This window comes from Sorghum bicolor, chromosome 7 (assembly GCF_000003195.3).
Source record: "Sorghum bicolor cultivar BTx623 chromosome 7, Sorghum_bicolor_NCBIv3, whole genome shotgun sequence".
Classification (NCBI taxonomy): Eukaryota; Viridiplantae; Streptophyta; class Magnoliopsida; order Poales; family Poaceae; genus Sorghum; species Sorghum bicolor.
The window spans coordinates 5138586-5153878 of NC_012876.2; the positions used below are offsets into that span (position 1 = coordinate 5138586).

Consider the following 15293-nt stretch of genomic DNA (forward strand, 5'->3'; position numbering starts at 1 on the left):
GCGTCTCTGTCTTCCACGTGTCTCTCTCTCCCCCCGGCTCCACCACCACTTCTGCCTACTGCGTGCCTGACTAGAACCACTTGCCATCATGAATTCATGATGCAGCTAGCACAACAGTGATCAGGGCAACAACCACCAGAACCAGAGAGTGAACACGTACCATTATATTATCGATCTCTTGCTGCCGCTGTGCGTACACATCATCTACTCCTGCTAGGGCCTTGTTTAGTTCCCCAGAATTTTTGCAAAAATTTTCAGATTTCCCGTCACATCGAATTTTTAGACGTATGCATAAAGTATTAAATATAGATAAAAATAAAAACTAACTGCATAGTTTGGTCGGAATTGACGAGACAAATCTTTTGAGCCTAGTTAATCCGTAATTGGATAATATTTGTCAAATACAAACGAAAGTGCTACTATTCCTATTTTGTAAAATTTTTTTGAAGTAAACAAGGCCTAGTTGTGTGTACTGTGTATGCACGGGTTTGGTAGAGAGCAGTTCACTTCACACTCCACACATCTACTACTGATCTACGTGTACGCAGTACAAGACGGAGGAATCTTTCATGGCAAGGCTCAATGATACTTGTATGATTGCACAATGATGTCGTTTGCAGCTAGCTAGCACGAGACGGACAGACAGAAGTGGATGCCAAGTTCGGCAAAGCCCCGATCGAAAGGAGGCGCTTTTTTTACCCGACGATCAGAAGAGAAGAGTATTGTTGGAGTTCGGTACGTGCCTGCCTATATACGTACTCCCGTGCATATCCAACAAAACAAAAGGGGTGGGCCACATGCATACATTCATTCCTGGCGTGTGTGCTATAGTATGTGCATGCTAGCTGCTCTCTCCATGCATATATGCCACTCGATCCCTGTCCTCGGATCACCACCTTTTTTTTCTGCCTTGTCTTGTTGGAACAGCAAACCAACACAAGCTTACCACCCAAGTTGCCATCATTATATAGTCACAGACACGACACCATCCATCCACCGTAACCGTAACAGAATGGGTGGCAGATCCATCCAGTAATAAATGGCGCAGTAACTCACTCACACCGCCGCCGCGCGCCCAGTCCATGATCGATCGATATGCGTCGTACGTGCAAGCACGGTGTCTTTTTGAGACATTGATCCACCAAAAGCGACAATCCGTGCTTAGAGCGAGTTTAATAATACAGCCTACTTGCTGGCTGTAAGGTTTCTTGCAGCCTTCTTACAGCCTACTCATACAATAATAAGCTATTCACTATAAATATATGGCCCACTTGTCTCTATCACAAAGTTTCTTGATTCCTGTGCCTAAGCTGGCTGTAAGGTTACAGTCTGCTTCTCCTCTCTCTCTTCCTTTCTCTCCTCTACCTCAGCATTTAGCCAGCTTACGGCCCACTATAATACTTGCTCTTAGGGGTCCGTCTTCTACAGAGCAGAGCAAAGTAGCACACCCTTGTGGTTGTGGCGCCCAGCCATTACAACTGGAACCGGTCCAAACCCCAAGCAGTAACCAAATAAAAAAAAACGTGTCCTTGCAACATGCCACGTCTCGTGTCGGCACAGCTTCCAGCAGTTCCCTACCACCTCACAATAGGCACACAAACACAGGCTAGCCACCAACCTCCTTGCTGCTCTGCTCTGCTCTGTCCCAACAAACGCCACCATGTTTGTCCACTCAAAAGCATTGGCATGGAGTCATGTACCGCCGCGTTTACCGAACGCAGCAGCAGCATCATGCTTGTTCACATGACCCTCTCTCTCTCATCAACGCATCCACGTTCATCAGTTCAAAGAAGCGCCTCACAAGTCAAGTGCTGGCACAGCACAAGATTCCCGCTACCTGCCTGCCTCACCGGCCACTCTCACAGGTCTCACACACAGGCCACGCGAAAAAGCCACTACTCTGCTCTGCACGATGCCGCGCCGTGCTCACACAAGCACGGCCGGCCATGGCATCACATGGCCCTAGGGGCATCAACCAGCTCACAAGTCAAAACCCCACCCGCGCCATGGCGAAGTGCTCAAGAAATTCCGATTCACACGCAACAGACAAACAAGCACGTACTACTGCAGTACACCTACACAACAACAGCACATCGGTCCAACTCCTCATGTTCACCATTGACTAATCATAGCTATATATAATAAAACAAAAACTTTGATTAGAACAGCAGAGTTGTGGAGTAGTAGTATCAATTACTAACAGTAGAGTAACATACAAGATCTGATGGATCCACAGAAAGAGACCAGTCCAGGAGGACACAGCAGGGTGTGCACACATGCATTTTCGCAAGAACAAGAATGAAATTAAATTTATTGTGTTCCATATACTAAAAGAATACCAACCCAAAGCCGGGACCTAGACCCCTCTCACTCTCTCTGTATGTGACTCCTCTCCACTCCAGCATGTACAGTACAGACAGGCAGACACTGACACCCCGGCCCCACCCGTAAGCCCCTCCTACATTCCCCTGCATTTCTCTCTTCTTACTTATGTCTTATACAAGGTGATTCCTTCCTCCTTCCTCTTCTTCTTCGGCGTAATGTAATGTAATGTATATATAAGTAGGTACATAATTAATTACCACGGGTACGGTAATTAAAAAACTAAATCAAATCAACACATCTTTCAATTTCTGGACAAAACTAAAAGAAAAAAGAATGAAGAGAAGGTGGGGGGGCAAAAAGAAGAGAAGAAAGAAGAAAAATCAAATTTTGGCGGGTACGTCGCTGGGTCGATCAAATGCTGTGTGGGGTTGCTGTGTAGTCTTCACTCTTCATCAACCAATCACCAGGTAGTACTAAGGATGGATGGACGGAAACGTACTCTTCTCCTTCGCGGCCGCCTCACCATATCATCATCATCATCAGGGCAGGTATGTGCATGCTTGACGATAGATGCTGGGTGGCGGCGGCGGCTGGCTGCCCGGTGCTTCACGGCCAGTTGTAGGAGAGGTTGTCGAGGTCGAACTTCTTGCCGTGGTGGGCGGCGCCGTGCTTTCCGATCGCGCCGCCGTGCTTGCCGCCGGGGCCATGGATGTGGGGGATGTTGATGTAGAGCACGGCGGTGATGACGAAGGTGAATGCCCACCAGACGAGCACCACCACGGGGGTCTTGCCGTGCCTCCCGAGGAGGCCCTTGGCGAACGGGTAGAGGTGGAACAGCACCCAGAAGTTGAAGAAGACGCCGCCGGCCACCTTGAGCCAGTGCGTCCACTCGCCGTCCAGCACCTTGGCGAACGCCACGGCGGATCCGATGATGTTGACGAGGATGATGATGATGGGGGTCACCATGAGCCAGGTCCAGCGCACCACGTACAGGTCGGCGTAGGGGTCCTTCTTCTCGTCGCCGGCGGGCTGCTTGGATGTGAGCTTGAAGGAGATGTCTCGCCGGAACACCACTTTCACCAGCACCTGGCACACGGCGGCCAGGTACGCGGAGCAGCTGGCCGTCATCCAGAACTGCCCGTTCCTGAACCACTCGAAGACGGTGACGCCCGCCCATTTCACCTCCAGGACGGCCAGGATGAGCAGCGTCCCCAGCACGATGGCCAGGTACACGTAGAACATGGTGGTCGGCCGCTGCACGATGAAGTGCCCCGTCACGAACGACAGCGCCGGCACGGTGGTGTAGAAGATGAGGAACAGCGCCGTGAACGGGTAGGTGGTGATGTTGATGTACGCCACGCGCTGCAGCGGGTGCAGGAACGTGCTGCCGAACAGCGGGTTGTTCCGGGAGAAGAAGATCTCCAGCGACCCCGTGGACCAGCGGAGCACCTGGTACAGCCGCTCCGTCAGGTTGATCGGGGCGGTGCCGATGAAGGCGTGCGGGTAGATGGAGCAGTAGCGAGACCGCCACCCCTTGATGTGCATCCGGTACCCCGTCACCACGTCCTCGGTGACGGTGCCGTACACCCAGCCGATGTCGCTGCCCCAGCCGGTCTTCTTCTCGTACGCCGCCGTGCACACCTCCACGGCCTCGGTGATCATGGCCTCGTCGGCGACGATGGCGGCGGCCTCGTCGGCGCTCAGGAACGGCGACGGGTGAGACGCCCTCGGGATGGTGTCGACGAACGCGTCCGACTTGCCGTACGACTTCTTGGGCAACGGGAGGAAGCCGTGCTTGCCCTTGGCGACGGCGGCCTTGGTGGTGAGCTCCAGCCCGGGCTTCTCGTACTTGGTCTTGGCGAACATGCCGCCGAGCGACGGGAAGCACGGCCCGCCGACGTTGATCCTCGGCGGGTCGAAGCCGTAGAGCGTGATGCGGCGGAACATGCAGCCGGTGCCGACGTAGATGGGGCCCTGCATGCCGTCCAGCGCCCGGAGCGTGCCGTCGAAGAAGATGCGGTTGTGGTTGGCGTACAGGTCCGTGGGGTCCACGCCCTCGAACCGCTGCGGGAACTGCACGAACGCCACCGTGTCGCTGTCCCGGCCGAGCATGAAGCAGATGCCGGCGCGAAGCGCCTGCGAGTTGTTGATGTAGTGGTCGCAGTCCAGGTTGAGGATGAAGGGCGAGTTGGAGATCACGGCGGAGCAGCGGGTCAGCGCGTTCATGGCGCCGGCCTTCTTCTCGTGGTTGAACCCGGGCCGCTTCTCACGGGAGACGTACACCAGCATGGGGAGGCGAACGTCCACCATGCTGAAGTCCAGCGGGTTGTCCGCGCTCGCCGGCGGGCCGAGCTGACGGCTGTGGCTCGGGTGGTTCAGAAGCACCTGCATTTTTTCCATGGAGCACCACCGTTAGTTACTGATTTTTTTTTTACATCTACAGTGCTCCGCTCGGTAATTACACTAATTACAGAGCGGGTTGGTTAACTTTGCAGTGGTAAATGTGAATTGGTAATTACAGTAGTAATTAATAATTACTCGGTGAAGGTGAGAGTGAAAGTGAAACTGGCGGTCAATTAATAAAACTGTCAAACAAATTAGTTAACTACTACTGCTCCAGGTAGGTAGAGCAGAGTAATTTATCCAGGGAATCAATGATTGAGGGCGACCGAAGAAAGGCAGCACACAGCATAGCACTAATCAGGAATCCAGCAGTGGCTAATTGAATTTGGATTTAAAGGCGATGCCGTGGTGGTGTCGGGGAGGGAAAGGACCACCCCAACCACCTCGTCACGCTAGGGTTCAATGTGACAATGGGTGGGCTAGCTGGATGCCTCTGTCCGTGTCTGTCTGCCCCGCCCATCCCCATGGTGGACGACGCATCATCCGCCGTGGCGTCGTCCATCCAATTCAATGGTGGTGGTGGACACTTGTATCAGTACACAGCTAGCTGCGGAATTATAGTGTACGCGGCGAGGCGGTGGTTGCCCTCTCGACCATCAGCCGCGTCCATTCCGTCAAATCCCTTGGAAAAACAACCTTCATCTACTAACCGATTTCGGCCACATGTGCCATATCACTGCAAAAGGATGTGATGTGATGTGATGTGATGCGATTCGATTCCCTTCCCCACTCTCCAGCCAATATTGTGCCCGTGGCCAGCTCGCCATGCATTCATATTCATGCTACTAAAATCAATCTACTAGTAGGAGTAGGAGTGTAGTGGTGTAATCTGTGTAACAAGTGATAATAATTTAATGGCGCAGCGTAATGAAGAAGAAGAGGAAGAAGAAGACTCACATAGACGATGCCGGCGTGGTCACCCTTGCGGTGGTTCTCCGATGGCTCAACCCATGTGCCCTCCCACTGGTTCCCGTCGGCCATCCACGTAGCTCTGGGCTCGCCGTCCTTAAGCCCCCTAGCGGCGTTAAACGCGTCGGACCTCTGCTTGATATCATGCTCGAGGCCATTGATCCGGGCCTTGAACTCGTCGTACTCCTTGCGGACACGGCGGCGGTCGTTGACGAAGTCCTCCTGCGACCTCCCCATGTAGGGGTGCGACTTGAGCTCGAAGTAGCTCTCGGGGCCACGAGGCTCGATGCCGTGCTTCCGGCAGAAGGGCACCCAGACGGTGGCGAACTTGGCGGCCTCCGCCATGGCCTCGTAGGTGAGCAGCATCCCGGAGTCGTCGGAGAGGTAGCACGTGTTGCGCTCCACGGGGTAGTCGGCGGCAAGGATGGAGAGGATGGAGTTGGCCGTGCTCAGGATGGGCTCCTTGAACGGGTCCGCCGTGGTGACGAAGATGTCCAGGCCCGGGAGGCGGGACGTGCCGTCGGCGCGGTCGAACCGCTGCCGGAGCACCGCGAGGTCCGGGACGCGGTTGATCGGGTTCAGCTTGGGGAGCTGGTCCAGCAGCCAGGAGAAGCCGAACCAGAACTCGCCCGCGATCGACGTCACCCACAGCCACATCGCGTCCGGGTTGCGGTGCGAGATACGCCAGATGACGAACAGCGTGAACGCGATCAGGCGCACGAAGATGAGCACCCTGCGGCAGACACAGATTTCACCAACACGCATCGTTAGTTGAAATTCAGTTCCAAATATTAAATTTAATACAGTTTTCACAACCATGTTGGTGATTAACAGTGATAATAGTGATGATGATGATTAATTTTTTTTTTTAAAAAAAAACAAGGTTGAGTGGTGATTGAGTGCATGCACGATGTTGGGTCGTGCAATAATTGGAGGGTCCGGCCCGCGGGAGGGGACATGCATCATGTTGGCGAGAGCATATGCGTGTGCGTGCTGCCGTCCAGTAGTGTCCAGGGCGTCCTCCTCCGTCCACCCGGGGCGCGGCACACGGCACACGGCACGGCGCGCGGTGGGTCCGTGGCGAAAAGCGATGCACCCCACCAATCATGTGAGAGCGAGGGGGAACGGAACGGAACCGCTGGCGTGGTGCGGGCGGGTGGCAGTCAATGCGCGTGAGCTGGCACGACGCCACGCCACCGACAAGCGGGGGCGCGCCGGGGGCGCCCGTTCCGTCCAGTCCCCGGTGGGGGGCCACGGCGTGAAAGCGCCAGCCCCCGCCAGCCAGGCAAGGCCGTCCGCCGCTCGTAGGGGCCCCACACGCCCCAGGAGCATAGATTTGCAGGGAATAACGGTTCCTTTCCCCCCCATTTTTTCCCAGCTCCACATTTATAGTTTTTTTCCTTCTGGAAACAACATATTTCTTTTGTTTCCACTTGGGGGGTCCTTCACCTACAAGGCTACTGCTGCTGCAATAATGCTTTCCTGCCAGGGCCCGCCTGGAATAATTCCCTACCACCGGTAGTCCTGTGTGTATGCTCCGGTAGTAGCCCAATCCCATGTGACGGTGCTGCTGTACAGTGTGGATTTGGGAAAGCAAATCCTATACTGCTACCAGTACTACAACTCTACAGCCAAGTAGTAGTACGTACTGCTACGGTCTGAGCTGTAAATGGGCCGAAATCTAAAATCCCATCCATCTCGAGCTGTCGTCACCATGCCGATGCTAATGTGGAGCTACCACTACCTCTTCTTGCCCCCATCTTTTTCTCCCTCTATCTAAAGGCTGTGCTTTTGGAGATGTGCTAGTCTTTTTCCCTGGATGGATGCCCCCAAGCTCCCATACATGAAAGCTAGGATTAGATGCAACCCCAAAAAGACAGTTGAGCCCTCCAGAAGAATCCAACACCCTCTAAGTAGAGGCTACAACTGGAACACCCCCAACACCACCACCAGTCCCCCTTTCTGTTTTTTTTTTAACCTTCCTTTTCGTTTTTCCACAAACATCCTTCTTCTTTACCCCGGTCCAAAACTAGGTCATACACTTTCACCTCCCAAAAGGACAACAGGGAGTGGTGCAAAAAGAAAACACACACACATTAGTGGACAGACACACAGCACAAGGCGCTTTGCAGTTATTACGCGGACTTTCATCACTAATCATCAATGGTCTTTACCGGAATTTGGAGGCTTTCAATGATGGCTTGCTTGGACTCACATGCAAGCCACGCCTAGTGTCGCCCCTCCCCCTAGCTACTCCTTCTATGCAGGCAAATCTGAAGAAAACCATCCATTCATTCATTGATTTCACCAACACGGCCGCACACCCCTCACCTCGGATTCCCACAGACCCACCCCAGCTATCAATCAACACCGATGGCTTCTTCACCGTCCCTCACTCCGGGGCAGGTACTAGGAAAAAAAAATTATGAGCCGCCCAGGTGCGGGGACCGGGCCCCACCTGGCAGTGGCAGGGCGCCGGAACCCAACGATCCCTCCCCAACGTTCCCGTCCAGCTGGCCCGGCCCACCGTGCAGCGGCGGCGGTGACGACAGTGCCGACAGCCCAACGGGAGACGCGGTATCCCAGGTCGGGGGTGCCCCTGCCTAACTGTAACGTGCACTTGTCTTCTGATGTCTACTAGTGCCTGATGAGCCAGATTGGATTGATGAGATTGAAATTTAACTGCCTGGCTTTTGTTTTGTTATTAATCCAGTCTTGTGCAATCTACTATCTAGTAGTTGGAGTGGGAGACTGACAGTGTAGTTGTTGTTGTTGGGAGTAGATTCTACGGCGGCGTGTGACGACCGGCGGCGAGGCCGGCCGGTCAATGCAGACTTTGTGTGTGCGTGCGCCTGCGGGCGAGGTGAATTCAGAGATGGAAGAGGAGGTGTATGTATACCTGTAGGGGTGGAGGAGGATGCCCTTGATCTTCTCGGTGCGGAAGACGGGGCGGTCCTCGATCGCGACGCCGGGGTCGGCGCCGCCGCCGTCGCCGGAGAGGTCGTCGCTCAGGTCGACGGCGATCCAGCTCTCGTCGTTGACGGCGCCGATCTGGCCCTCGGTCTGCGCGGCGGCCACGCGGTCCATGTCGGCGGAGGAGGCCGCGGACGCCACCGCGGCCGCGCCGGCGCACGCGCACACGGGGAACCCGCACACGCACCCGTGCTTAGCCTTAGCGTTGCTGTTGTTGTTGTTGTTGTTGCCGTTCGCCTGCTGCTGTCCCTCGCCGTTGCGCCGGCCGTCTCCGCCGCCCGGCGCCATAATGCCGGCTGCGCCCTCGCACCCTCTCTCTGCTTGTCGGACGACGGTGGTGGCTCTTCTCTCTCGAGGCAAGAGAGAAGAGCGTGGGATTGGAGGACGGAGACCAGGAATGCGAAGCTGCTGCTGCTGCCTCCTCTGCTCTTCTGGTTTGTATGAGAAGGGGAGGGGCTGAGGGTGGAAGAGAAGGTGGTGGTGGTGGTGGCGCGGGGGCGAGGAGGGAGGGGGAGAGGAGATGCCGAGTAAAGTACGTGGGGGGAGGGACGGGATATATAGAAAATATGGGCCGGAATTCACTAGCCGAGTGTCGGTCGGGTGGGTTTTTTTTTTTTTTTTTTGCAAGGCTAGCTAAGTTCCCTCTGTATTTTTGTACGCGTCTGTACACGTCCCTCTCTGTCTTTTCTTCACACTCTGTAGCTGTATAGGTATCTACTCACTCAGCTGCTCTGTCAAATGTGCGCGTCTGGGTCTGTCCCTATGCGCGTGTGAGTGAGAGGGAGCGAGCTGGATATGCGTGGTGGACTGGTGAGTTATGGAAGGCAAGCACCCCCTGCCTCAGGATTTATATGGGTAATCAGGGGGGGAAACCTCGCGCCGACTCTGTGTGTTTTGTGAGAGAGAAAGAGATGATGAAGGAAGAAGGTTGAGCTGTGCGCGTATATGTAGGTGGCAGGCAGGCATTTGCAAGCTGCGCTGCGCTAGGAACAGGCGCCATGAGAGGCCCATATGGGGGGGGGGGGCACCTACCTACCAGGCTGCTTCCGCTAATATTCCCGTGTTAACCCCCCATGTGATCCCCCTGGCGCCATGCATGCACTAGTAGTAGCTTGGACTTGGAGGACTATACCCTCCCTCCACCCAAATTATTGATTTTAATTTGCGGTGCTCTAATCTAATCTAATAAAATAAAAAGTATATTTATATTTATAATAATAAAATCATCCATCGCTGAGCCAGATATGGTGCGGATTTCTTTTTTTTTTCTCTCTCTTTCCTCAGTCCCTCCAATTAGCATTTGGGCCACATGATTAACCTAGGCACTCACTAATCGGCGGGGAATAGAATAAAGCGACGGTAATGATTAGTTTGTTTTTGCTGGGCTCCTGATTAAAATACAAACTCCTCTCTCTTTTTTTTCAACTCGCTGAAGGCCTGGGGTCGATTGCGCTGTCATCAAAGGAGGAAGAAACGTTGGCAGGGTATAGTATAGCTAGCTAACGTCCTCGCGCGTCCTGATTGGAAGATTCCTTGCGTTCGCCTTTTTCCAGTTTCCCTCTCTCTCTCTCTCTCCCCGCTGGGTGGGCCCTGGGGTCCGGCCCGTGACGCCTGACTATCTCCAACAATTGTTACCCAAAATACAATACCTATTTATCCTTTGGGTAGCGCTACAGGTAAAAGATTCCATACATATTTTTAGTGTTTTCCAACAACAAGACCTAAAAGACAACACTCCCTGCAAATAGGTCTCAAGGAGAGAGGATGCCCAAATTTGGGTTATGCCTCTCCTGATATGGGTACTCTGTTGGAGGCTATAGGTATTGTGTTGGAGACCCATTTTGAGTTTGGGTTCCCAAATGGGTCTCCTATTGGAGACACCTCAGAATGGAACATGAGGGACGCTGGGACGCGAGCAGCGCACGTACACCGTCCGTCTTGCTGGACTCCCCAGTACTACGCATTGGCAGCAGCCAAGGACAGGGCAGGGCAGGGCAGCGCAGGCTCCTCCCATCATGACCTGGGGTAGGGTACCTTCCGGTTCCGGGAACAAGAAGGATTATTGATTGCAAGGCAATGGTGTAGTATCCCATCCCATCTCATCGGCCGGCTGCATCGAGCCGGGGTTAATTCCACGGAAAGTTCCGTGGCGTCTTCATCCATGAATCACCCCCCTCCCAATTCATCACATCCGTGCCTTGCAGCAATCTTCAACCTCGTGCATGTATGCCTCTGTTAGATTCCTTTGCCATGGACCTCGAGGGCCCGGCGCCGGAGTTTACTCCGGTCACAGCGCAGGCCCGAGGGTGGTGTTTTGTTCCCTTGCAACCAATTGGGTTCACGGGGAAACCACCACGTTCCGCGCGCCCGCGACATGCATGGTCCCCGGGCCTCCGCCGGGCGACTTGCACTTCCGCGCCCGCGCCTATGCGATGCGTGGTACTACTAGTGGTATGGTAACGTGCAGCACTCTGCCCCGGGTCAAAAACCTCGCCGGGACCAGCACCGGGCCGGCGTTCATGCGTGTGAGCTGTACGTACGTGCAGAACCTGGAAACTCCGGCCTCGATACGTCGTCACCTTCATCACGAACTAGTATAACGAGGATCAAGCTAGCATGATCGATCGATGGATTTTCATCGTCATCGGCGACGACGAGCTGGTAGAGCTAGCGACAGAACTTGAACAAGGTGGCCCGCGGCGGTATACGATGCGTGTCGTACAGCTGTAACCGTAACACGATGAATAATGTTGCTTTTACTTTGGGAAGGGGGCGCGTCCTGTACTTATATACTTATACGAGGTTCTCTTACGGTGTAAAATTTAATGGTACGGTTTCATAACTTATTTTACTATTTTATTTTTCTCACAACGCGGATTTTATCCTCGTTTCGTGGTGCTGGAAACACCGCCCCACTCGTATCATGGACATGAAACAAGTTTTTTTTCTATCTTTTTTTCGTTTTATTTATGCACTTTGCTGATGTCGCACCCTCTACAATGTGTATAAAACTTTCTATGAAATCTCATGAAAACTGATCTTACAACACTGTATGTGTGGTGATCGACGTCGCCTAGTGCATTATGCCATGGTGGTGGTTGATGGCGCTCCCTGAACTAACGCCTAGTAGCGTCCTCCAAGCGTCCACGCGACCACTGATGCCCCCCGGCCGGGCGGCCCTGTGTCGCTGCGCGCATGGCCGTCGTCGCCCCACTAGCTAGATACATCCATAGATCCACCACGCACATCGAGCCAGTGGCGGAGTACTTGGTACGACGAGGACGCGCGCATCGATCACTGACCCCCCCCCCCCCCCCCCGATCGATGGACCCCACCCGTCAGGACGGCGGTTCGTCACGGTGAAATCGATGCACCCGTCGTCGTCGTCTCAAGCCCTCAGGTTCACCGGCGGCCATGCATTCATAAAAATCTCGATCTCCACCAGTGAAGTGTGTACGCGTACGTAAACGTACCTAGTACGGTGATTAAATCCCCGTTCCCGAGATCGATGGATGGCTCCAACGGTTTCCGGTGATGGAGTACACACATCCCATCCCACTCCGCACACGCACGGATCGAGAGATCCATCCAACTGCAAACGCCGGCACGTTAACCCGGCACCGGAATTTAATGCATGCCACCACACCACCTCAGCTCCCTCCGATCGTGTAGTACCCGCGCAATGCAAATGCAATGCAATGCAAGCCGCCTCCGCGACCGCGAGATTTGCTGTAGTACGTACTACTAGCATTAACAGCTCGCCGTCCGTACGTGCGCGCGCGCGGGCGTGGTCTACCTGTGCCGTCCAAGCAACCGGCGGCGACGATGTGATGTCATCCCGGCCATCGGTGGCGCCGCCCGATGCCCGACCCGTCTCCCTCCATGCTGGCCTATAGCCATACCGACCAGGGCTACTACTGTTGCTGGATTGCTAGCCAATGAAATTTGGCCACCCACTACACCCTGCTTTCATTGCCTGGTCACTTTAGATCATCGTTTAGTTGTAAAAAGTTTTTAGATTTTAACACTGTAAATTACAAACAAGCTGTGCAATTAATTTTTATTTTCGTCTATATTTAGTGCTCTATATACATGTGACACAAGATTTGATGTGACAAAATATCTTGAATTTTTTTTTTTGAATTTTAGGGTGAATTAAACAAGGGCTCCCTCGCAGCATTGTAGGAGTACTCCTACAGTAGTACGTAGGCCCATATTAGAGCAGCATGTAACATCATATTCAATAGCTAATTTTAATAAAAAATCAACATGATTTCATATAGAATTACAGTGCCAAAATCATACATATAATAAGCCATAGTATAGTAGGAGTAGATTAACATAAACACGTAACATAATTGTCTATGACAGACCCATAAATAATATTACATATTGCTAGTAGACATATTTGGTACTAGTTTGGTACTTCGGTTTACCGAGGTAGAGAACCTGAGAACTAGGTACCGAGCAGGGTACCAAATTTTTCGGTTTCGGTAAATTTGGTTCAGTTTTCGGTATTTCATGCCCGAAGTGAGGGCCCGGTCTCGTGGAGGCGGGACGTTACAACAACGTTTAAGCGGTTATTTTTAGCTTATTTTGTCCATAAACAGCTTATAGATTGTACTAAACATGTTTGATATACCATTGCATCGTGCGGTTTTCCTCTACTTTTTTAGCTTAAAAAAAGGTTGCAACAAAAAACAACACATAAACGGTTCCTTTCAAGCATAGCCAGTGGCGAAGGTAGGTTATGTGCAGGTGGTGCAAATGCACCACCCAAAAAAATGCAAAGACAGTGAATTTGATTAAAATTTTACCATATATGCACTACATATTAGATTTGTCTATGCACCCACAAGACAATTGCACCACCCTCTAATTTGCTCTAGCTTCGCCACTGAGCATAGCTGATGATTCAACCTGATTGTCTTTAATATGACTCAAAATAGCGTTCGGGCAGTTACTTTCAATAGTTTTGTTAATTTACTCTGTCCGTTAGCAACCTATTGTCATGTATGGAATCCAACCTTAACTTAGCGCAATGCTCAACCATGAGGAGCGATTTGTTTCGATCGCCTAGTTAATTGGTTTAAGATTTTCCTTGGGATGCAAAGTTACCTAACTTAACGCTATGCAAAACCACATCTGAAACGTTCCTTTCAAGCTTAATGTATCTATAGGCAATAGGTAAATGAGCAACTCGTATGTGTGTAATGCAAGTATTTGTTGTCTCAACATAATCTAGAAGTATGATCAAGGTGGCAGTTGCTCCCACCAATAAAATAATGTCTTTTTTAATCATTTTCTGGACTTCAAAGTGCAAAATTTATATTCAAATTTTAAACTAGATATAGTGTGTAATGAAAGTATATAGATAAAGTGCAAACTTTTAAGACCCATTCTTCATGTGTAATGTTTAGCTTTCCAAACTAAATAAGCTATAATAGTCAAAATTTCAAAAGTTTGACCATATCTTAATCAAAATGCCATATATTATTATCAGAGGGAGTACTTTGCTTTCAATATATAACTCTTTGTTATCATCCAAATCTATCCACTTACAAGGATGACCAACACATTGCCATCTATATACAACAATGCAGCCTTGTATCCGTTGACTTAAAGCAAATCAAAACCATTGTCGAGCGGTTCCTTTTGAAGACTAATATTTGGTAACTTTTTTTTTTGAATTTCACCGGGGGGATTACTCCCACCTAAATATATTCAAAAAGGGCCCAAAAAGGCAGATTTGGTAACTTGCATTGGTCTATCAACCACCACATATGAAAATTGGTCCATATATTGTCTTATATAATCTGATCCAAAACACTGTTGAAGAGAGGACTTTCAATTTTTTTTCTTTGCTAATCCATAACATGAATATATGACCTTATATCAATAACAAGGATAACGAGTGACTATCGTAGTTGTAATGCATACTCCATTCATCCTAAAAAGAGTGTCATTTTAGAAGTTTAGACATCTTTTTTTATGATTCGTCTTGTTCAAATTTTTAATATAATTATTATATATTTTATTAAGATGTATTTTATCATTAGAGATTCTTTACTAATGATTTATTTATTTTACAATTTATAATAAAAAATTGATTAAAAAGAATGGTGAAATATGATGTCTGAAAAATATAAAATGTCACTTTTTTTTGAGACTAGGGGAGTATGTAGCTACTACTACTTCCTACGCAACCACGTAATATAATGAGCTGAAGAAATTACAATGTAGTATAGGAGTAGTTAGTACGCAGAGACGGGTAAAGAGTAGCCTGCCGTGTATGGACCCGAGCGGGCCGGGGGGCGACGCCGGAGTGAACCGTACGTGGTCGGACAGGGCCGTATGTCGAGCGCGGTGGCACCGATCGACCTGTTACCGTCGGTGGAGATTGGGGGTGTTTCTCGGCCACTTCCTCGCCGGAGCGACACACACTAAAAGCGTGGTTGCGGGCGCGGGGAATAATGAACAAGAAACGGGTGCGTGCGTTTTTGCGGCGGGCGGGCGACGTCCGGTCCGGTCCAGTCCAGTCCAGCCTGGTGCAGTGCAGGGCATGGCATGGTACTACACTGGTAGAGGGATCCCGGCTGGCTGGCACGCGTAGTACTTCATCAACTACGGCCTTCTTTAGTTCCGAAAAAATTTTGTCGTAGCACTTTCGTTTTTATTTAACA

General features: G+C 51.3%; 1 protein-coding gene across 1 annotated transcript; it reads right to left on the reverse strand.

The window, feature by feature from the left end:
- LOC8069637 (probable mixed-linked glucan synthase 6) lies at nt 2177-9537 on the reverse strand. Its single transcript, XM_002445057.2, has 3 exons — nt 8537-9537; nt 5626-6370; nt 2177-4710 (listed from the first exon to the last, which is right to left on the reverse strand). The coding sequence occupies exons 1-3, from the start codon at nt 8896-8898 to the stop codon at nt 2932-2934; spliced, it is 2886 nt and encodes a 961-aa protein (XP_002445102.1). The 5' UTR covers nt 8899-9537; the 3' UTR covers nt 2177-2931.